Here is a 22,206-nt window from a genome sequence, read left to right as displayed (position 1 = left end):
AACAAAACAAAAAAAACCCCAAAAAACAAACAAAAAAGACACAAACAAACAAACAAAACCCCCAAAAACTAAAGTCTGGGGCATGGCTCAGCAGTAGGGCACTTGTCTAAAATCTACCAGTAAGGGGACTGAAAATGTAGCTCAGTGGCAAAGACTTTACCCAGGATGTGTAAGACCCTGAAAAAAATTCACAGACAGAGAAGAAAATCTGGGTTGGGTTTTAAAAATTTGAAGCTCTTGGCTAAAAATTTATTGATCCCTCTGTGTGTCCCTTCTCAGGATGCCATCCTCCCAACCAGGCCAGGGTCCTACTCATACTGGTGGGAGGGGTAGGTGTTGTGTCCATCATACTCATTGGTGGTAAGGCAGCGTAGCATGAAGTGGCCCAGGTCATGCTTGGATATGACCCTCGAGGGCCCCCGTCCATCCAGTGTCACTGTGTAGGCTCCAGTTAACGGCTGGTCCCCTGTGACAGAAAGACAGAGAATGAATGAACAGGCCATCCTTTCTGTTTTCAGTTTCCTTCTTCTTCTCTCTTGTTTTTTTTTTTTTTTTTTTTTTTTTTTTGGTGTGTGTGTGTGTGTGTGTGTGTGTGTGTATGGGGGGGAAAGTTTTCCAGACAGGGTTTCTTTGTGTAATTTTGGTGCCTGTCCTGGAACTCACTTTGTAGACAGGCCTGGCTCTGCCTCCCGAGTGCTGGGATTAAAGGCGTGCACCACCACCGCCCAGCTCAGTTTCCTTCTTTTAAACTTTTTAATTTATTAAGCTTTGTGTATGATGTGTGTGTGGGAGGGGCTTCCCCATATTAATCAAACTAATCATATTAATATTCATCAAATAACTTATTTTTTTTTGAGACCGAGACTTGCTGTTTAGCCCAGGCTGGCCTCAAACACATGATCTGGGATGGCAGGTCCGTACCACCAGGCATCTCCTGAGCCTCTTTTCCTGGGAGCCCAGCTGCACTACTGTTGAAAGCACCAGACACACCAGGAGGCCAGATGTAGGTGTTCTAGCCAATCATCTGCATCTCCCTCTAGATGTGTCTGTGGGGAAGGCTTCCATATCACTACAGTCCCTGCCACCTACCGAATGCACAAGTCCAGAAATCCCCATGCTAGAGCCACATTCTGAGCCTTGACTTTCAGTATCAGGAAGCAATGATAATAAACAATGGTGATTTTCCTTCTGGAGAGAGGGCTCGGGACTTAAAAGCACTTGCTGCTCTTTTGGGAGAATTGGGTTTGTTGCCCAATACCCATGTCAGGCATCTTACCACAGCCTGTAACTCTAGGGCCAAAGGAGTCCAAAACTTCTGGTCTCTGTGGGCTGCTACACACACACACACACACACACACACACACACACACACACACACACACACACATATTTAAAAATAATAGAAATAAATCTTAAAAAGGAAAAGGAAAATGATAGTGATATTTTAATAGCTGCATTCCAAGTGATTTGTTTGTTACAGAGACTGCAGAACAGTAGAAGAGAAAGGAGATCAATAGCCGGGCTGTGGTGGCGCACGCCTTTAATCCCAGCACACAGGAGGCAAAGGCAGGCAAATCTCTGTGAGTTCGAGGCCAGCCTGGTCTACAGAGTGAGTTCTAGGGGAGGCTCCAAAGCTATACAGAGAAACCCTGTTTAAAAAAACCAAAAACCAAAAACCAAAAAAAAAAAAAAAAAAAAGGAGAAAGGAGATCAAACAAAGTAGTGGAGGGGCTGGAGGGATGGCTCAGCAGTTAAGAGCACTGGCTGTTCTTCCAGAGGACCTGGGTTCTATTCCCAGCATCCCCCTAGTGATTCATAACCTGTAACTCTAGTTCCAGGGGATCCAAACCCTCTTCCAGCCTCCTTAGGTACCACATGTACTAGATAACACAGACATAAGGAATGAAAAACACCACACACATAAAATCAAATGAAAGCAACAACAATAACAAAAAACCCAACCCAGGCTAGTGCTGAACATTTGTAATTCTAGTGCTTGGGAGGTAGAGACTGGAGGGTGAGAAGTTCAAGGCCAGCCTGGGCTACATGAGGCAGAAGATGAAATAAGGCAAGGAAGTACAGAAAATGTATTTTCTACATTTCTTTCTTTCCAATTTGGATTTCCAAAACAAAGTCTCAAAATCCAGGCTAGTCTAGAACTAGTAATCCTCCTGCCTCAGCTCCCCAATTCTGGAATTACAAGTGAGCATCACATACTTGGCTTCCACTTTTGAAAAAAAAATTTTTTTTAAATAATTTATTTAATTTTATGTGTATTGGTGTGAGGATGTCAGATCCTCTGGAAGTAGAGTTACAGAGGGTTGTGAGCTGCCATGTGGGTGCCGGGAATTGGACCTGGATCCTCTGAAAGGGCAGCCAGTGCTCTTAACCACAGAGCTCTGAAAAAAAAATTTCTTTCAATTACATTTTTATTTACTTATTTTGAGCATTTTGAGGAGGAGGCCACATGCCACAGCTCAGATGTGGAGATCAAAAGACAACTTTCAGGAGGTACTTCTTGTCTTCACCATGTGGGCCGCGGGGATTGAACTCAGGTCCTTGGCCACCTTGCCGGCACGCACTTTTCTTTTATATGGGCAAGCGCCTGAATGTGAGCCCAGTGTGCAGTGCTGGCAGCTCTGGAGGAGCCAGGAAAGGCCCAGCCAAGCTCTCAGGTGGAAAATAGGCTGGTGGTGATATTGTCACAGGGTCCCCGCCCTACTCACCTATGTGTGGGGGCATCACAGCCACGTACTTCAGGCCTGACTCCTGCAGCACCTTATGCATCCGGATGTGGTCATTGGTCACGTCCTGCAGGCGTGGGGGTACCTTGGTCGGGTCCCATAGTAGGAAGGCTAGTGGGGGCGGACACAGGGCAGGGTTAGCCCGGGCTGAGCCGAATCATTAGGGGCATCACTGTTGCCTCTCAACTGCCAGAAGGCAGGGCCCTCCAGGCACCTCTCTGATACTCCAGTCCCAGAAGGCAGCGCACCAGTCACTTTAAATCCGATCTCTTTTCACCCAGTCACCTGTCCCATGTAACCTCGTCTCCTCCCCAGCCTGACAACCTGAGTTTGTTGTCGGAATCCACGTGGTGGGAGGAGAGGACTAACTCCCACCAAGATGTCCTCTGACCTCCATATCCCATCTCAACAGACAGAATCTGTGTATGTGGTAATGTGTGCCTGCACTGTGGGTGAAGGACAGAAGGTGAGGCTAGGTTCCTTCCTCAAGTGTTCTCCATCTTCTTGTTTGGCCCAGTATTCTCACACTGAATCTGGAGCCCGCCATTTGACTAGACTGCAGACCAGCAAGCCCAAGGGATCCTCTGTGTCTTCCTCCCTAGAGCTAGGATTACAGGAATAATGCTGTATTTGGCATTTTTTTCCTCAGGTGCTGCTAGCATTAATTGCTATAAACACCTTCTGGATTACTGAGGATTACTTCAATCCTGAGGAGAGAACCTAGGACCTTGGACATGCCAGACAGTGCTCTACCACTGAACCACACCCCCAGCCCCTCACTGGGGGATTCTAGGCAGGGGCTCTACCACTGAACCACACCCCCAGCCCCTCACTGGGGGACTCTAAGCAGGGGCTCCACCACTGAGCCACACCCCAGCTCCTCACAGGGGATTCTAGGCAGGGACTCCACCACTGAGCCACACCCCAGCTCCTCACAGGGGATTCTAGGCAGGGACTCCACCACTGAGCCACACCCCAGCCCCTCACTGGGGGGTTCTAGGCAGGGGCTCTACCACTGAGCCACACCCCAGCCCCTCACTGGGGGATTCTAGGCAGGGACTCCACCACTGAGCCACACCCCAGCCCCTCACTGGGGATTCTAGGCAGGGGCTCCACCACTGAGCCACACCCCAGCCCCTCACTGAGGGATTTTAGGCAGGGGCTCCACCACTGAGCCACACCCAGCCCCTCAGTAACTTTTGTTTAATGTCTATCTCCCCATAACTGGGAGGGCAGCAAGTCCGTGTATCACACTCTGCTCCCCTTTTCTTCCCTGGCTTGTCCACTCCCAACCCCCATCCCTCTGCAGTGCCTTCTCTATCCTGGCTCTGCTCATCTGGGATGTTAGTTCAATCACAGGTCTGTTTGTCACCTCACTTTTATCTGTGAGCCACGTGGGTACAGAATCCAGGGCACACTGCTATGCTCACAGCTGGTGCTCAATAAATGTATGGTAACTTGGGATACCTTTAGTACCAAATTTCAGAGGACTGGGGGTTCCTTGTTTAGTACTCACCCCCTTCCCAGTTCAGCCCCACTTCCATGTCCCAACCACCCACCCGAGGTGCAGGCCACGACCTTGTCCACTCCATGCGCCTTCATGGCCGACACAATGTTCCGGGCGCCCTCGGACATTACTGTCGTGGGACCTTAGAAGGGACAGAGAGTGGCTGTCACTGGCAGGTGGCGGAGGCGGCGGTGGCAGGGGTGGTAAGGGTGGGGCCGGGGGTGGGGGTGGTGCTGGAGGCCGAGGTGCAGGGAGGGGCCGAGGGCAGAGAGGGGGCTCAGTACTGAGGTCGTTGCCAGTGCCCAGCAGCACGATGACAGCATCCTGCCCAGCCACGGCCTTGTCCACATCGGCTGCCTGCCGAACATCTCCCACCACCACGTGGGCTGGCTGGGGCCCCTCCGACGGCAGCCTGCTGGAGTCTCGAACCAGCACCGTCACCTCATAACCTGTGGGCGAGGAGGAACAGAAAGCAGGTCAGCAGGCTGGTGGGTGACTGACTGTATAGGACCCTTTAGGGTGTTGTGAACCCTCAAATCCATTTTCTCCCAGTCTTTTCCATTCTCAGCCCTGTTCTGGGGTAATGATCATCAAGTTGGCAAACTAACGGGGGGGGGGGGGGGGGGGGGCGGCGGCGGTCAGTTTTGAGACAGGGTTTCTCTGCGTAGCTTTGGAGCCTGTCCTGGAACTCACTCTGTAGATCAGGCTGGCCTCGAACTCACAGAGATCCGCCTGCCTCTGCCTTCCGAGTGCTGGGATAAAGGCGTGCGCACAGGGAAATGCTTTTATGCCGGCTCACAAACACCGGAATGTAGGTCTCCAGGAGACTATCCTTGACTAGTCTTCCCTTTGGTGATATATTGTGTACCCCCAATAAACTTGCCTGAGGATCAGAGAACAGAGCCAGCCACTAGATTAGACATAGAGGCCAGGCAATGGTGGCACACACCCTTAATCCTATCACTCTGGAGGCAGAGATCCAGTGTGGATCTCTGTGAGTTCAAGGCCACACTGGAAACAGGCAGTGGTGGCACTCGCCTTTAATCCCAGTACTGGGAAGCACACAGGCCTTTAATCCCCGGAAGTGACAGCAGGGCGATAAGAATTAGTAGCTGGCTGTTCTGCTTCTCTGATCTTTCAGCTTTCACCCTGATATCTGGCTCTGTTATTATTATTATTATTATTATTATTATTATTATTATTATTATTTGGTTTTCTGAGACAGGGTTTCTCTGTGTAGCTTTGTGCCTTTCCTGGAACTCACTATGTAGCCCAGGCTGGTCTCGAACTCAGAGATCCGTTTGGCTCTGCCTCCCGAGTGCTGGGATTAAAGGTGTGTGCCACCACTGCCCGGCTTATTATTATTATTATAAAACCTTTTAAGATTCATGTTACACTTCCCCACCCCCAGCAGGGAAATGTTAGCCCCTGGCATACCACCCACTCTATATTCCCCCATACACGCAGGAGAAGTGAGGAATCAAATTCCCCCGGAAGAAATGAAGCTGGGGTTAGCTACCTCCCTCGGTGAAGGGTATCTAGTGCTCTCTAGAGGGTCCGAGGAGCCTCTGTGGTTTTAAAGGGAAGTGACTCAGTTACTCACAAGGCTGAGGCACCAGGATGGCAAGTTATGGCCGGCAAGTAGTGAGACTCTGTCTCAAAATAAAATTTTGAAAAAAAGGATTAAAGGGAGGCTGGAGGTGTGGCTCAGTGGTAGAGCCCCTGCATAGAATCCCCCAGTGAGGGGCTGGGGTGTGGCTCAGTGGTAGAGCCCCTGGGACCTCAGCCCTACCCCAGGAGCTGGCTTTGCCACCCTGGGCTCGTAACCTTCATAAGATGACACTAATACTAGTTGCTGCATGTTTTTGTTGCTGTGCTTCTTTTCTCTCCCTCTCCCCCTTTTCTTTCTCCCCCCTTCTCCCTCTCTCAGCTCTTCCCTCAGCCCTTGCCCCCAGTCTAATATAGTCCAGGTTGGCCTCAAACTCACTATATAGTCAAGGATAACCTTGAACTCATGAAGTCTCATGTTACATGCATCTTTGTCTCAACACCCCCCCCCCAAAAAAAAAAAAAAACTCACTATTTAAAAATGTTACTAGGACATTGACTGTTTAAGCCTGAGGATCCCTACTTCACAGCATACACAAAAATTAACCCAATGGGGCTGGGGATTTAGCTCAGCGGTAGAGCGCTTGCCTAGCAAGCACAAGGCCCTGGGTTTGGTCCTCAGCTCTGAAAGAAAGAAAGAAAGAAAGAAAGAAAGAAAGAAAGAAAGAAAGAAAGAAAGAAAGAAAGAAAGAAAGAAAGAAAGAAAGAAAGAAAAAAAGAAAGAAAGAAAGAAATTAAAAATTAAAAAATAATAATAATAAAAAAGTTAACCCAGGGCCAGTGAGGTGGCTCAGGCAGTAGAGGTGACTGCTGCCCAGCCTGATCATGTGACTTCTATTCCTGGGAACCACGTGGTAGGAGAGAACCAACTCCCTCAAGTTGTTCTTTTGACCTCACACTCATGTTACGGACACACACACAAACACAATGTAAAAAGTTTTTTTTTTCTTTTGTGTGTGTGTGTGTGTGTTAACCCAAATGGTCAAAGACATAAATAAATATAAGAGAAGATTGTAAAATTATTGGAAGGAAACACAAGACCACATCCTGATGACAGCAGGTCAGAAGGTGGTCTCTCAGCTATGACATCAAAAGCATGAACAAGAGCCAGAACAAAGACACTGGACTTCATCAAAAGGGCCAGCTTGGCCCGGGCGGCTGTGGTGGTGCCTTTACTGTCAGCACCTGGAATTCAGGGAGTCTGTGGCCGGCCCGGTCTACCTACGACACCTCGTTTCAAAAAAGCCAGAATCCCCAAATCTTTGGTGCTTTGAAGGACAGAGCTGCAGAGATGGCTGGGGGGTGAGGTAGAAATTCTACACAGAACCCGTGTGAAGAGTCAGGAGTAAGGGGAGGGAACTGGGGTTGGACTTGATCACTACACACTGTGATACTTGAACACGAAAGGCACGTGGTGGCACACACTTGTGACCTCCGTGCTGGGAGGCAGAGTCAGGTGGATGCCAGCGCCTTGATGGTCAGCCAGCCCAGCCTGCTCAGCCAGGCTCCTGTCCCAGAGAGAGACCCTGTCTCAAGAACAGAAACAAAAACAAAAACATGGTGGATGGCTCCTGAAGAATGATAGGCCTCCACACAAATATGCACCCCCCCCCCACAAAGGTAAAAATGAAAAGAAGCCAGGCAGAGGTGGTGCATGCCTCTGATTCCAGGGAAGGCAGAGGCAGGCAGGTCTTTGTGAGTTTGAGGCCAGCCTGGTCTACAGAGTGAGTTCCAGGACAGCCAGGGCTACACAGAGAAGCTCTGTTTTAGGGGGTGGGGAGGGGGTGATAAAAAGGAAAAAAGAAAAGCAGACAGGCGTGGTAGCACACACCTGTAATCCCAACACTCTGGAGAAAAAGGCAGGAGAATCAGGAGTTCAAGGATGGCCTTTGCTACATAGTAAACTAAAGTCAGCTACATGAGATCAGTCTCAAGTAAAGTCAAACAAGAGAAGGGCTGGCCAGATGGCTCAGTGGGTAAGGCATTGAGACTCTCCCTGGGATGCCCAGGACCAACATGGCAGAAGCACAAACTAACTCCTGAAAGTTGTCCTCTGACCTCCATAAGTCGGCACACACAATAGGCAAAGGAAATGTAATTAAAAAAAGAAAAAAGAAAAGCAAAAGAAAAACCAAGTGAATATGGTGGTATACCACCGCATGGGAGGCCGAGGCAAGTGGACTGTCTCAAATTAGAGGCCAACCTGGTCCACACAGTATGTCAGGGAGCCAAGACTGCAGGGCTACACAGCAAGACCCTGTTACCTGTAGTATGCGTCTATAATCCCAGCAAGTAGGAGGAAGAGGCAGGATGATCAAGAGTTCAAGGCTGGCCTGAGCTAGTGAGACTCCGTCTCAAAAACACCAAAGCCGATTCACTGACCAAACAACCTACACAGTAAGGTTCCATTTCACACCTATCGAGACATAATGAAAAGCCTGATGTAAGGGTTGGCATGCTGGTGGGGAGCAGCCCCGCTCACTGGGTCCTGAGGGTGACACTTAAAACGATGTGTCTGTTTGGAGAACACCCTGGCAGGTCTTTAAAAGATTACACACAGTCTAGCCATGTGACCCAGCAATTCCACTATCAGATAACAGACGGAAGGAAATCAAAAACATGTTTTCATCCCAAAGTTTTCAGGTGCGTAGTCATACTAGCAGTTTTCATATCATCAACCAACTGTTTAATGGATAAACACATGCAATGCAGCGGGACCACTTGACAGCAGAAACAAAGCGGGTATTGAAGCATGTTCCAACAGTTTGAGGAAGGAAAAAAAAAAATGTATACATGGCTAAGTGAAAGAAGCCAGGTCACACTGGGGGTGGGAACCAGCATTGGAAGCTGAGGCAGAGTGATCAGGAGTTCAAAGCCAGTCTGGGCTACAGAGTGAGACCCTGTCTGAAAAACAAACTAAGTTTTGGAGGGATATAAGTGGAGCAGAGTTCAGTTTCTTGCATCTCAGTCAGGTGGCTCACAGCTGTAACTCCAGCACCAGGTATCCGGCACCTTGGGACACACACATACACACACACACACACACACACACACACCCCTACATATAATTAAAAATGCTAAAAAGAGCACGGCAGAGGTGGCACATGCCTTTAATTCCAGCACTGGGGAGGTCGAGGTAGGCAGATCTCTGAGAGTTCGAGGCCAGCCTGGTCTACAGAGTGAGTTCCAGGTTAGCCAGAGCTACCTAGGGAGATCTTATCTCAAAATAAAACAATAACAACAACAACAAAACCCAACAGAAATCTTATAAAGACACAGACTGAAAAAAAAGATAAAATAAAAAAATAAAAAAAGCCAGGCGGTGATGGCGCAGGCCTTTAATCCCAGCACTCGGGAGGCACAGCCAGGATCTTTGTGAGTTCAAGGCCAGCCTCGGCTACAGAGGGAGATCCAGGACAGGCACCAAAACTACACAGAGAAACCCTGTCTTGAAAAAAAAACCAACCAAACAAACAAACAAACAAGCAAATAAATAAATAAACACCTTAAATATAAAAATAAAAAAAAATTTGAGTAAAAAAATTTGAATCCTACGTAGAAAAACCAAAACAGTAGAAAAACCAAAACAAGGACAAATATTTCATAAAAACCGAGACATACTAAAACAAACTAATTCTAAGTTCCAGCCCTGAAAAAAAAGCAATGATTGTGTGTTATTATTACTATGCCTTTTATATTTATATTTATGTATTTTTTTGAGTCAGGGCTTCATGATCCAAGCCTTGAACTCATTGTAGAGGTAAGTACGGCTCGTCCTGGCCTCCAGCTTCCACATCCAGAGTGCTGGGATTACAGGTTTTAATCACTATGCCCAGTTTTAACTCATTCTTTTAAAGGTTTTATTTACTTATTTGTGTGTGAGTCTTTTTTATTCTGTGTATGTGTCTGCACATTTGAGGGCAGGGGCCCATGGGGGCCAGAGGTGCTGGAGTTACAGGCTGCCTGTAAGTGGGTGCTGGGAATTGAACTTGGGCCTTCTACCAGAGCATCAAGGGCTCTTAGCCACCGAGCCATCTCTTCAGACCCCAGTTTTAATTTTTAAAATTTATTATTATTATTATTATTGTTGTTGTTGTTATTATTTTAAGACTGGGTCTCACATCTTAGCTTATTCTGGACTGGAATTCACTGTGTAGCCCAGGCTGCCCTTGAACTTATAGCAATCCTCCTGCCTCTGCGTCTCAGCTGCTGGGACGATAGGTGTGAGCCACCAGGAATGACTTGCTATGCTTTTTAATGACCTCAGGATTTTATCTGTTTGGACTCCCCCTGCCTGGGTCCTCTCTGGACTCCAGAGCCCTGTCCTGTCCCTTCCAAATCCAGTCTAAAGAGCAGCCTCTCAGGCTGGAGAGATGGCTCAGAGGTAAGAGCACTGACTGCTCTTCCAGAGGTCCTGAGTTCAATTCCCAGCAACCACATGGTGGCTCACAGCCATCTGTAGTGAGATCTGGCGCCCTCTTCTGTATACATAATGAATAAATCTTTCTAGTTCTTTCTAGTGCTGTGCAATAAAACTGATATGGCTCAGCACAGCCTTCCTGGGACCTGCTGGCTCTGGCCTCTCCTCTCAGAGGCACCATCCCCTTCACCTGCTATACTTCTTCCCATTCCTCAGTTTACCTCACTGTTTCCTGCCCTCTTCTTCTGGATCCCTAAATCACTGTTCTTTGCTCCATCATGGCTCTAGTGACCAAGGGGACGCTGACAGCCCCGGGAGTCCAGGGACTCACACTTGCTTCCACCCCCCCCCCATGGACCAGGCTTTCAAGATGGTCCCCTGGATAAGGAGATTCATGCAGCTCATTTGTTGTCTAGACAGCAGCTTCTGCTGCTCAACAGTAATCCCAGCACTCAGGAGGCAGAGGCAGGCAGATCTCTGTGAGTTCAAGGCTAGCCTGGTCTACATAGGGATTTCCAGACCAGCCAGGGCTACAGGGTGAGACACTGTCCCAAACAAACAAACAAAAACCCAAAACAAACAAAAAAACAAGAACCACACAATTCATGTTGAAATTAAAAGAGCCACATGGAGGGGCTAAAAAGATGGCTCGGTGGTTAAGAGCACTTGGGTTGGACTCCTAGGACTCACATGGTAGGTCACAACTGTCTATTACTCCTTGCTGGGCAATTGTGCATTTGCCTTGTGCATTTGCCTTTAATCCCAGCACTTGGGAGGCAGAGAAAGATGGATCGCAGCCAGGTCAACAGAGTGAGTTCCAGAACAGCCAGGGCTACACAGAGAAACCCTGTCTCAGAAAACCAAAACAAAACTGCCTATAACTCCAATTTCAAGGGATCTGACCCCCTCTTCTGGCCTCCATGGGCATCACCAGGCAGGCATGAAAGTGGAGACAGGCATTCATGCAGGCCGAAAAAACATACACATAAGAAAGAAAAACAAAAGCCAAGAATCAGATGCAAGAACCAGTAGCCATCAAACAGGACACATTCAGTGGGGTTTTATTTGTTTGTTTGTTTTTGTATTTATTTATCTGACAGGGTGTTACCCTATAGCCCAGACTAGCATAGAATTCACTGTGTAGCTCAGGCTGGCCTCAAACCTGTTGTGTTCCTCCTGAGTGCTGGGAATACAGGTGTGAAACATCTGGTCAGACTTTCTGTCAAGTTTTTATTTTTATTTATTTATTTATTTATTTATTTATTTATTTTTGGTTTTTTTCAAGACAGGGCTTCTCTGTGGTGTTTTGGTACCTGTCTTGGATCTCACTTTTTAGACCAGGCTAGCCTCGAACTCACAGAGATCCGCCTGGCTCTGCCTCCCGAGTGCTGGGACTAAAGGTGTGTGCCACCACTGCCCGGCAAGTTTTTATTTTTAAATAAACTCAGCTATTGAGAAGTTGCAAGGTTCCCCCAATTTGCTTCCCCCTTTTACTTATATGCATGCATAGTATATAATATGCAGAATTTATAAATTTGCATAAAAATATACTCATACTTGTACAACTCTATCTGCCTGTCTGTTTCTCTTCCTGCTTGAGAGTAAGTTGCTAAATTCATTCCCTTTTAAGCTTTTTCACTGCCTAACCCAGTTCACATAAATCCACATATCAAACCAACATCTGGCATGCTGTAACTATCCCAGTCGTAATCAGAAAGCTCGAAACAATGAATGGACCCCAAGAAATTGCAACTTCCCCAAATGTCTCATGCTGACAGGAGGAGGAGCCCTGTGCCAACCAGAAGAGGAAGAGATTTCACAGTTCTGAGAACTATTCAGACCACCTTGGAGGACACGGGGGCCAACATGATGATGTTGGTGACGACCACATCTTGAGTGGGCCTGCTTGCTTTTTATTATAATAATAATTTTATTATAATAACAAAAAACAAAGAATCTCTTTGCTTCTATTGAAACTTAAACGTTTTTGTCAAGATTTTGAAAGATGGACCTGAGTAGGGTAGGGTGCTACAGGACCTTCCCAACTTGCCTACATTGAATACATCTCCTTATTCTTCTCATTAATTGTCCTGCTGCGGGCAGGTGGTTGTGCCTGGCTGTTAGGCTCAGACTCGCACTGGTAACTGGATACATTTTAATCCTTTGTGACCAACATTCCGGAACGCTCCAGGACCCCTAGTTTGAGAAGTATTAGACTGTAACAATTATTCTCACGCCTATTTGGAAGATGGGGAAACTGGGACAAGTTGGGGTACCTAGCCATGACCACAGTGAGTGGGTGGAGAAAGCCAGGGCTGAACTCAAGACTGGGTTATAATATCTAATGTGAGTAGGGTTGGCCAAGGAGTATTCAGTTCCCACCAGCTACACACAGGCCTTGGTCCTAAGCACGTTCTGCGGTGTAAACCCTTTAATCAGGGCCCCAAAGCAACCTCTGTTTTCACCCGTTTATTTATTACTTTTATTTATTTGTGAGTGTATGGAGTCAGAGGTCAGCTTTTTCTGAGCTGTTCTCTCCCTTTCACCATCTGGGTTCTGGGAATTCAACTCATGTCTGGGTACCTTGACCCAGCAACCCATCTTTCTGGCCCACAACCACCATTTCAGTGTTGGTTATCCTTCCTTCTTCTGCCTTTTATTTGCTTTATTTAGGTCTCTCACTGCAGTTGACAAGGCATCTGACCACACCGATGCAGTATGTGGTAGGCCTGGCTGCTTGAACGTGCAGCATGACCCAGAGCCCATGTTTGTCAGACCCTTGACCCTCCGAAATGACACCAAGGGAATAAACTCCAAGTCGCTCAAGCCCTTCCTAGCCACAGGTTTTCCTTGGTTGTGCTGGAATGGTGCACTGGACCTTGAGCATGCTAGGCAATGGGCCCTACTGCCCCACGCCCCCCCCCCCCCCACAGGTACATCCACGAAGGTGCTCCACTACTGAGCTACATTCTCAGACCCCCTCCCTGGCTTTTGTTCTAACCTTTTCCCTTCCTGTTTTCTGACTGAGGCCTTTCTGAGCCCCTGGGTGAAAAGGCTGGGCCTCCCCGAATTCTTGTGTGCAGTTCCATCTGTGACCAGCAGGGTGAGCCAGCGGTAAACAGCGGTGTAGGGGATTAAGGGGACGGGATTAACACGATAGCCCACAAATTCATAGTGACTCAGCACTTCTCAACTTCTCCATTCCTTTCCCTGTTCCTCCTTAGAAACCATTTATCAGCAGCTTGATTTAGTTTCCTTGTTTTGAGACAGGGTCTCCGGTAGCCAACAATGGCCTTGAACTCGCTTTGTAGCCAAGGATGGTTTCCAACCCCCACCTTTGCCTCCCCAGTGCCAGGACCACAGGTGCACATCACTATAGCCAGATGCAAACTGGTTTTCACCGGGAGGCCCAGGGGTCTCTCCTTTACCATGAATTAAGATCCTTACCGAGTCCCAGGATATTCCCCTGGAAAAGGGAGCTTTTAGAAAGAGCCGTTGCCAAGAGCAGGGGCTGGGCAGGGAATCAGCGGAGACGGGGTTCTTGGTGGGCTCCACCCTTTTGGGGCACTCAGATAGTCAATATCTAAAGAATCGCCCAGGCTAGCAAGGGCGTGGCCCTCTATCTGGAAGTTTCAGGCCTGAGTTAACTTCTAGACCAGGGGCCAGGGGAATGCTGGGGATCCTGTGCCCTCTCCCGGGGCAGCAACAAAGTTAGCTCACTAACCCTTCCAGGGCTGCTGTTCCTAGGTTGACACTCTCATCCCGTGATCTCTTCCATTCCGTGTTTGCGGTAACCGACCGCCTCACCTTTTCGATTTTCTGTTCCAGTGACTAAAGGCTGTGAGCCTGCAGACTTGTTCTGTTGTTGTTTTGTTGCTTAAGAGCATGAACCAGGTTCAAATCCCAGCACAGCCATGTACCAGCAAGTCATTCTCTCCGCCTCAGTTTTCTTATTTGTCAAGTGGGGTAATACTAGTTCCCACTCCAAATGAGGGCCACTAGGATTTAACACGTGTAGGCAGATGGTCCAGCTGGGTGGGCGCCAAGCTGGTGCTGGCTCAGAAACCCCTTTCTGGGTGTGCAAAACTAGGACCACTACCACAGTTACAAACACATTCCATAAGAGCCCCTGGTTTACATATAACTGTCAGAGAAATCCTCCAGGCTTCTATGCCTTTGACTTACATAAAACTGAATCTCAGAGTCCTCTCTTTCTGCCCCCGTGACCACCTGCTGGCCCCACGGGCTTGGGGCACACACGGCCACAGATCGTCTCCGCCCGGCCCCAGGACGACCTTTCCCAGCGCTCCGCCCGGGTGCTCATGACTTTCCCACCCGCCCCGGTTCCTGCCTGCTTGCACCGCCTGCGCCAGTGTGGTGAGGCCGGTCCTGCCGGTGGCACCGAAGATCGCGATCTTCTTGACAGTCATGCTGCGGAGTCCTGGGTCCGAAGAGCTGAGAACTGCGTGGACGCGCGGGAATCCAATGGCTGCAAGGTAACGCGCCGTCTGCCCTTCTCCAGGCGGAGGGAGGGGGCGGGGCCTGCTGAGGGTCCCGCCTCGGCCCCGCCCCTCTATTTTGGGTTCAAAGGGTGGGATTGAGTGGACTACGCCCCCCGCTGGGAAGAGCGGGGTGGGTGGTGGGGGTGGGTGGGTGGGTGGGTGGGGTGTGGGGGTGGGGGGGAAGTGGGCGGAACAGGAGTCAGATTGCATTTTCCAGACGGTCTTTTTTGATAGGCGTTCAGAAGTGGAGATCATGCCCCCATCCAGAGAAGGAAGTGGGCGGGGCTAGAGCAGTTTGTCACTCAGCGCTCCGCCTCCCTGGGCCAGTTACCCTAAGGGGGCGGGGCGGGGCCTGGCGGGGAACCACGCCCACCGCGCTCTCCGCGCTCACTCCCCCTTTCTCTACACCTCAGAGGTTAGGTGCCCGCCTCCACCAGCGCCTCCTCCCAACATGGAAGAGGTGTGTGTGTGTGGGGGGGGTGTGATTCTGTACCTGTGTGACCCTCAGTGACCACAGGGACAGCATGGTGGTGGGCTGCGCCGTGTCCCATTCCTTATGTTATAACGTGAATTGTGTATTGAAGTCAGTGGTGCTGTTATTTGGCAACCGTGGGGCGACACTGCGAGGGAGCACCCAGGCAGCCTATATGATATGGTGTGCGAGTGTGAGCTATGTGTGAGGTAAGCGGTGATGGAGTGTGGCACTTTCGGATTGGGATGGTTTGTGACACCACGTGTGTCCTGTATGGGTGTGTGCTAATATGGCCCCATTTACGTATGGCTGTGTGTGACACTTACCGTGGTTCTCTTTGTGTCGTGTTGAGGCTATGATATATGGGAATGTAGCAACACAGGGTGTGTCATCCTGCGCCTTGTGACATTTCAAGTGTGTAAGACTGTGATTGTGAGCTTTGTGATGTATGAGTGTAGACACTCTGTGACACCTTGGGAGTGTGTTGAGATGTGTGACTGTATGTGCCAACCACACTGGTGGTGGTGGCCGTATATGAGTGTGTCACAGTGTGTCACCCTGCAGGGCACTTTGGATGGCTGAGTGTGACAGCATTGGTGGTGGTGACCTTAATTGAGTGTGCCATAACGTGACCCCACAGGGCACTATTTCATCCTGGGACACGGTTTAGGTGACTTCATGGGACCCTTCTATTGTGGTGGCAGCTGTATCTGAGTTTATCACAATGTGTCGCCCTGCAGGGCACTATACGCTGTATGGGTGACTACATATGACACTATTGGTGGCCATATCCGAGTGTGTCGTAGTGAATGACCCTGCAGGGCACTTTCCAGAGAGGAAAACATTGCCAATGACTTTTTGTGACAGTTCGAAGGCTTGACCCTGCGTGACCCCATGAGTGACACCGTGAGAGTGTGCATGTGGAGACGGTGAGTGTGACGTTGCCAGAGGCCCGGTGTGTGTGAGTGGCAGTGTGGGAGTGTGTGACGCTGCCTCGCGAGCTCGCGAGCGCGGCTGTGCATCACACGCGTGGCCCGGTGTGTGACAGCGCGGGCGGCGGGGCGGCGTGCGGGAGGGGTCCCGGGGGCGCGCGGAGCGGCTGCGGCGCGTGGGGGAGGCGCGGCGACGGCGGCGCATGCGGATCTGGCCGAGCGGCGGGCCGGCGGGGCCGAACAGAGCCGGGCCGGGCCCGGCGGCGAACGCCGGCAGGGAGGGCGGTGCTGCGCGGCGAGCATCGGGGACCGCATCGGCGGCCGGCGCCCAGGTGAGCGGCGGTGCGGACGGCGGCCCTTCCCCAGCATCTCCCCACCTGGCCCAGCTTCATCCCCCGCACCCTGGCGGGCCCGAGCCCATGGGTCTGTGTCCGTTTAGCCGGGTGGAGGCTTGGGATCCAGCGTGCAGCGAACCCCTCACCCCCACCTAGCCTAGCCTCTGAGCCAGGCGTGGGCCACCCCAAGGCCTTGTCCTTCCTAGGCCCCCTTCCTCCGCATGGTAACCGGACTAAGAGGACAGAGAGGCGCGGCTTTGGAAGGGTTAAAGCGTTGGATCTCATCTCAGCGCCCAGATGGCCTTTGCTAGGGCGGGCAGGACCCCTCTTCCCATACATCTCCGCCCTCCTCCTCCCTCCAAAGGCCGGAGTTGCTCCCTGGGCCCGGCAGAGAGCTCGCCAAGTGCTAAGTGCCTCCTTTGGCCCAAGTATCCTCCATTGGGGAAACAGTTGTGACCACCCATTAACAGGGAAGAAAATGAAAGCACAGAGAAACTGAGTTTATGATCCTAGGTTTCCACACAGCCAGAATAAAGCATTGAACCTACCTCTTCTTACTCTTGAACAGAACCCCGGACTCGCTAAGACCAAAGGGTGAAAACTCAGAGCTGGCTGGCCATGTTGCCCAGTGCGGAGCACATGGAAGTGTGAGACTCTGGGTGCAATTCCGGGCACTCTGAGAGATATGTGTTGAGGGCTTGCTGTGCACCAGATACCGTGTTTGCCTCGTGAGCGACTCATTCATTCATCCTCAGACACCCTTAGGATTTCCACAGATGATTCAACGAAGACCAGAGAGGGCAACTGCCTTGGCTGAGTTCACACTGGTAGTCGTAGGTAGCCATGTGGTCACTTACAGGCTTCTGTGGGAGACAGGAGGAAGAGCAGGGGTTGGAGAGGGCCCACCAAAAGGAATGATCTACCCTTGGCCACAACTTACAACCTGCTGAGGATCTTAAACCCCGAGTTTGTAGCTGTCTGGGTCTTTTGGAAAGAAGTGTTATTCTGTTCTTACAGTCTTAGAACTAGGCCTGGGGTTTGTATGTGGGGGCTGTGCTGGCCACAGACTTGCTGTCACTTACCCCCGTAAAATAGATCTTCATAATGTGCCAGGATTCTAGAGGCAGACATGGATCAGCCAGCTATTGCTACTGTAATGCTGTGTAACAAATCACAACAAATCAAAACTTACCCCCCCAACTCACTGTCTTGAAACACCAAGCATTTATTTAGCTGTCAAGAGTTTAGTAGTTTAGGTTAGACCTGACTGCCCAGTTCCTCAGGCCTCAGCTGGACATACGCAAGTTTTAGGGGTGTCACTGTGATGGGGGGCATCATTGGCTGTTGCTGGCTTCGGCTGGAGAGCCTCTGGTCCTGGATCTACGCTCGTCTAAGATCACAGTTAGCCCAAGCAGTCTCCTGTGTCTAAGGCTCAGGGCTGGCCAGCTAGTACCTCCCAGTCAACTGCTGGTCAGAGCAAGTCACGTGCTAGGAGCCAGGGTCAAAGGGAAGGCTGTATCCCCAGAACCCACAGACCTTTCTTCCCCCGGAAGTTGAAGAACAAAATAAAGAGTGAGTTGCATAGTAAAGGGTGGTGACTACAGGGGTGAATATTCGGGACATTAATACACTCAGTATGAGTCACAGCTGCTGACTTATCGAGTGAATTCCTCTGTGCCTCAGTGTTCTTCTCTGTAAAATGGGCCTAATGATAACTGATCACTAAGGGATTAGATACATGAAAGCATACAAAGTCCCAAGCAAGGCAAGGGCTCAGATATGTTTCCTCTTGCCGTCACCGCTGCATTGTGGAATTCTGCAAAGAAAAGCCTTGGTATTCTCCAAAGACTACAAGGACCGTTTGCTGAGCTGTAGTAAGCACTGGCTGGGGTTCATCACCGCTGCTCTCTGAAGTGGCCAGGCTGAGGGTTGTTATTACGGTGACTTAATTTTTTTTTTTCCAAGACAGGGTTTCTCTTTGTAGTCTTGGTGCCTGTCCTGGATCTCACTCTGTAGACCAGGCTGGCCTCAAACTCACAGAGATCCGCCTGCCTCTGCCTCTGCCTCTTGAGTGTTGGGATTAAAGGTATGCACCACCCGGCCAATATTTATTTTTTTAGGATTTATTCAAGGCTGAGCATAGTGGTGTATGCCTTTGGTCCCAGCACTCAGGAAACAGAGACAGGTGGATTTCTGTGAGTTTGAGGCCAGCCTGGTCCACAAAGCCAGTTCCAGGACAGCCAGGACTATACAGAGAAACCCTGCCATGAGAAACAAACAAACAAAAAATTATTCATCATTTAGTAGTAGCATTTAATGATTTATTATTTTTTCTTTATGTTACGTGTGTTTGCTTGCTTGAGTTTATGTGAACTATGTGTGGGCAGGAGCCGATGGAGAGCAGGTTCCCCTGGAACTGAAGGTCCTGGCAGCTGTGAGCCACCATGTGGGTGCTGGGAACTGAACCTGGGTCCTCTGTAAAAGCAGTGAGTGCTCTTAACCACTGAGCCATCTCCCCAGACCTTCTTACTTGTGGCCCAGATGGGTCTTAAACTTGCTGTGTACCTGAGGCTTGAACTCCTCCTCATCCTCCTTCCTCTGTTTCCCAAGTACTGTATTGGGACTACAGACATCATCCATTATCATCCATTCAGGCCCATCGTGTGTGTGTGTGTGTGTGTGTGTGTGTGTGTGTGTTTGTCTACATGCATCAACATTTTTTTTTTGTTTTTGTTTTTTAGAGACAGGGTTTCTCTGTGCAGCCCTGGCTGTCCTGAACTTGCTCTGTAGACCAGGCTGGCCTTGAACTCACAAAGGTCCGCCTGCCTCTGCCTCCCGAGTTCTGGGATAAAAAGTGTGCACCACCACTGCTCAGCTCTTATTTTATTATTATTATTTTTAAGATAGAGTCTCTCACTGAACCGGACCTCACTGCCTGGCTAGATAGGCTGGCCAGTGAGCTCCAAGGACCCATGTGTCTCTGCCCCATTCATTATTAGCTAGGGTTACAAATGTACACTACTGTGCCCCACTTTTTACATGGCTGCCGGGCATCGAAACTCAGGGCCTCATGTTTGTGCTGCAGGCATTTTACTGACAGTCCCAGACGATGATGATGATGAAAATTGAGACTTGGTCTCACTATGTAGCACTTGTTGGCCTGAAACTTACTATGTAGGCCAGGCTGGCCTTAAACCCATAGAAATCCACCTGCCTCTGCTTTCTGAGTGGATGGGATTAAAGATCCCATAAATCATACCTGACTTGGTTTATTATTATTATTATTATTATTATTATTATTATTATTATTTGATATTGTGTGTGTGTGTTTAGGTACTTATGGGTACAGATGCCTGGGAAGGCTAGAGATCAACTTGGGTGTCATCCTTTAGGTGATATACATCTTGTTTTTGAGACAGATCCCTTACTTGGCCGGAAGCTCACAGATTAGAGTGGCCGGCCAGCGAGCCCAGGGATCTGTTTGTCTTCCCTAGTGCTGGGTTTACAAGCATATACTACTCTCTGTCTGGTTTGTTATGTGGGTTCTGGGGACTGAATTCAGTCAGCGCAGTACACTCCCAAGCAAAGCACATTATTCACTGAGCTGTCTCTCTAGCTGCTATGACTTGCTTCTTTGAGACAAAATTTAGCTACGTAGCCCAGGCTAGCCTGAAATTCCTGACCTTCCTGCCTCAACCTCCCAACTGTGGGATCACAGGTACTGCCCATCACAACTGGCTTTTTCATTTGTTTATTTTTGGTGTTCTTGTTGTTCTCTTGTGAAAGACAGAGAAACCCAGCCTGAGACCTGGGAGCTGAGTGCATGGGCACTCGCTGAGCCTGAGAAGTGGGTCCTCTGGGCGCAGGCCGATTTCCTGCACTGACCTTTCTCTCCCCATTCCCAGGCCTTGCCGTCCCCAATGGCCCAAGTTCAAGGAGAAGTGGACAACATGGAGGGCCCACCAGCCTCCAACAACAACAACAACCCCGCAGCCCGCTGGGAGAGCCCGGATCGGGGCTGGGATCGGGAGCCTCCGGCAGCTGCCAACACCACCCCGGCCTCGCTCTTTGAGTGCTCTCGGATCAAGGCCTTAGCAGGTACCTGGAAAAGAGGGCTGGGTGCGTGGAGGGGCGTAGGACCGTGGGAAGGGTCCTCAGTAGCACTGGTGTCTCTTAGCGTCTGAGAATCTTGAAGGCTGGGAGGCTGAAGAGTCGGTTCCCGCTGACCAGCTCTGCCAGTGAACTTCCCATCTGTGGTGTGTAATGCAGCCACGGTTTGTGAACGCTCCGAGTATGGCCAGTGCTCCTCTATGGACTGCTTTAAATTCGACTTAGTTCTAATTTACTTGAATTGAAATAATGAGCTGGGACTCGGGACCGCAAGCAGCCACACAACTTTCCAAATGCACAGTCTGAGAACTGTGGGATTTTTTTGTAGTTGTTGTTGTTTCTTTTTTTCTTTCCTCAGAGACAGGGTTTGTCTATGTATCCTTGGCTGTCTTGGAACTTGCTCTGTTGTGTCCAGGCTGGCCTCGAACTCAGAGATGCTCCTACCTCTGCCTGTGCTAGGATTAAAGCTGTGTACTATCACCGCTCAGCAGGATTTGTTTGTTTGTTTCTCAAGACAGGGTTTCTTTGTGTAACAGTCCTGGCTGTCCTGGAACTCACTCTGTAGAACAGGCTGGCCTCGAACTCACAGAGACTCACCTGCCTCTGCCTCCCGATTAAAGGCCTGTGAAGACCTGTGCCATCACACCCCTGCTCTCATTTTCTTTCTTTAAAATTTCTCTTTTTAGATTTTTAAAAAATTATTTGATGTGTGTGAGTGTTCTTGTCTGTCTGTATGTCTGTGCTCCACATGCATTCCTGGTACCTACGGAGGTGGTGAGCCTCCACATGGAGGCTGGGAATTGAACCTGGGTCCTTGGCAAGAGCAGTAAGTTGAGCCAGCTCTCCAGCTCTCAATTTCTCTTCCTGAGGCAAGGTCTCAAAGTATGACCCCGGAATTCACAGCCCTCCTCCTGCCTCAGCTTCCTGAGCAGCGGAACTGGTCCTGACATGTCACACGGTTCTAGTTTAGGGCTTTGTTTGTATTGTTTACATATTTATTAATAAAATAATTTATTATCTGTAAGCATGTGCAGGTGTGTGTGTGTGTGTGTGTGTGTGTGTGTGTGTGTGTGTGTGTTCGAAAATTTTCTCTGGTCCTGAGTTCCTCTGGTCGAGCAGCCACTTATAAAATAAGCACTCAGAGGCTTAATATTAATTACCGATTGCAGGGCCTATGGCAGGCCCCTTGCTAGCTAGCTCTTATATCTTAAATTAACCCACTTCTATTAATTTATGTTTTGCCATGTGTCCGTGGCATTACCCATCTGCTAACATCTTGTTGCTCCTTCAGCAGTGGGCTCGAGTCTCTCTGCCTCTGCTTTTCTTCTTTCCTGTCTCTCCCCTTGGATTTCCCACCTGCCTCTAAGCTGCCTTGCCATGGGCCGAAGCAGCTTATTTATTAACCAATGAGAACAACATATATTCACAGCATACAGAAAGACCTCCCCCACTTGTGTGTGTGTGTGTGTGTGTGTGTGTGTGTGCGCTGCATGCTGGTATGTGCCTGTGAGTGCAGGTGCTCTCAGAGGCCAGAGGCATTGGATCTTCTGGAGCTGGAGTTACAGATGGTTGTGAG

At 49.6% G+C, this 22,206-nt stretch overlaps 2 protein-coding genes across 2 annotated transcripts in view; one reads left to right on the top strand and one right to left on the bottom strand.

The window, feature by feature from the left end:
• Window positions 1-213: 213 nt before the first annotated feature.
• Blvrb (biliverdin reductase B) lies at window positions 214-14,818 on the bottom strand. Its single transcript, XM_076574677.1, has 5 exons — window positions 14,631-14,818; window positions 4,536-4,700; window positions 4,304-4,393; window positions 2,727-2,855; window positions 214-466 (listed from the first exon to the last, which is right to left on the bottom strand). Exons 1-5 carry the CDS (start codon window positions 14,707-14,709, stop codon window positions 309-311), a joined length of 621 nt encoding a protein of 206 aa, XP_076430792.1. The 5' UTR covers window positions 14,710-14,818; the 3' UTR covers window positions 214-308.
• A 1,578-nt stretch (window positions 14,819-16,396) lies between these two features.
• Sptbn4 (spectrin beta, non-erythrocytic 4) overlaps window positions 16,397-22,206 on the top strand; it is a 91,685-nt gene continuing 85,875 nt past the window's right edge. Inside the window, exons 1-2 of the mRNA XM_006995829.4 lie at window positions 16,397-16,517; window positions 20,426-20,618. Coding sequence (XP_006995891.1) covers window positions 20,441-20,618 — 178 coding nt within the window. The 5' untranslated portion in view covers window positions 16,397-16,517; window positions 20,426-20,440. The remainder of the gene's footprint in view (window positions 16,518-20,425; window positions 20,619-22,206) is intronic.

Source organism: Peromyscus maniculatus, chromosome 1 (genome assembly GCF_049852395.1).
Source record: "Peromyscus maniculatus bairdii isolate BWxNUB_F1_BW_parent chromosome 1, HU_Pman_BW_mat_3.1, whole genome shotgun sequence".
Taxonomy (NCBI): domain Eukaryota; kingdom Metazoa; phylum Chordata; class Mammalia; order Rodentia; family Cricetidae; genus Peromyscus; species Peromyscus maniculatus.
This window is presented reverse-complemented; position numbering and strand designations above follow the sequence as displayed.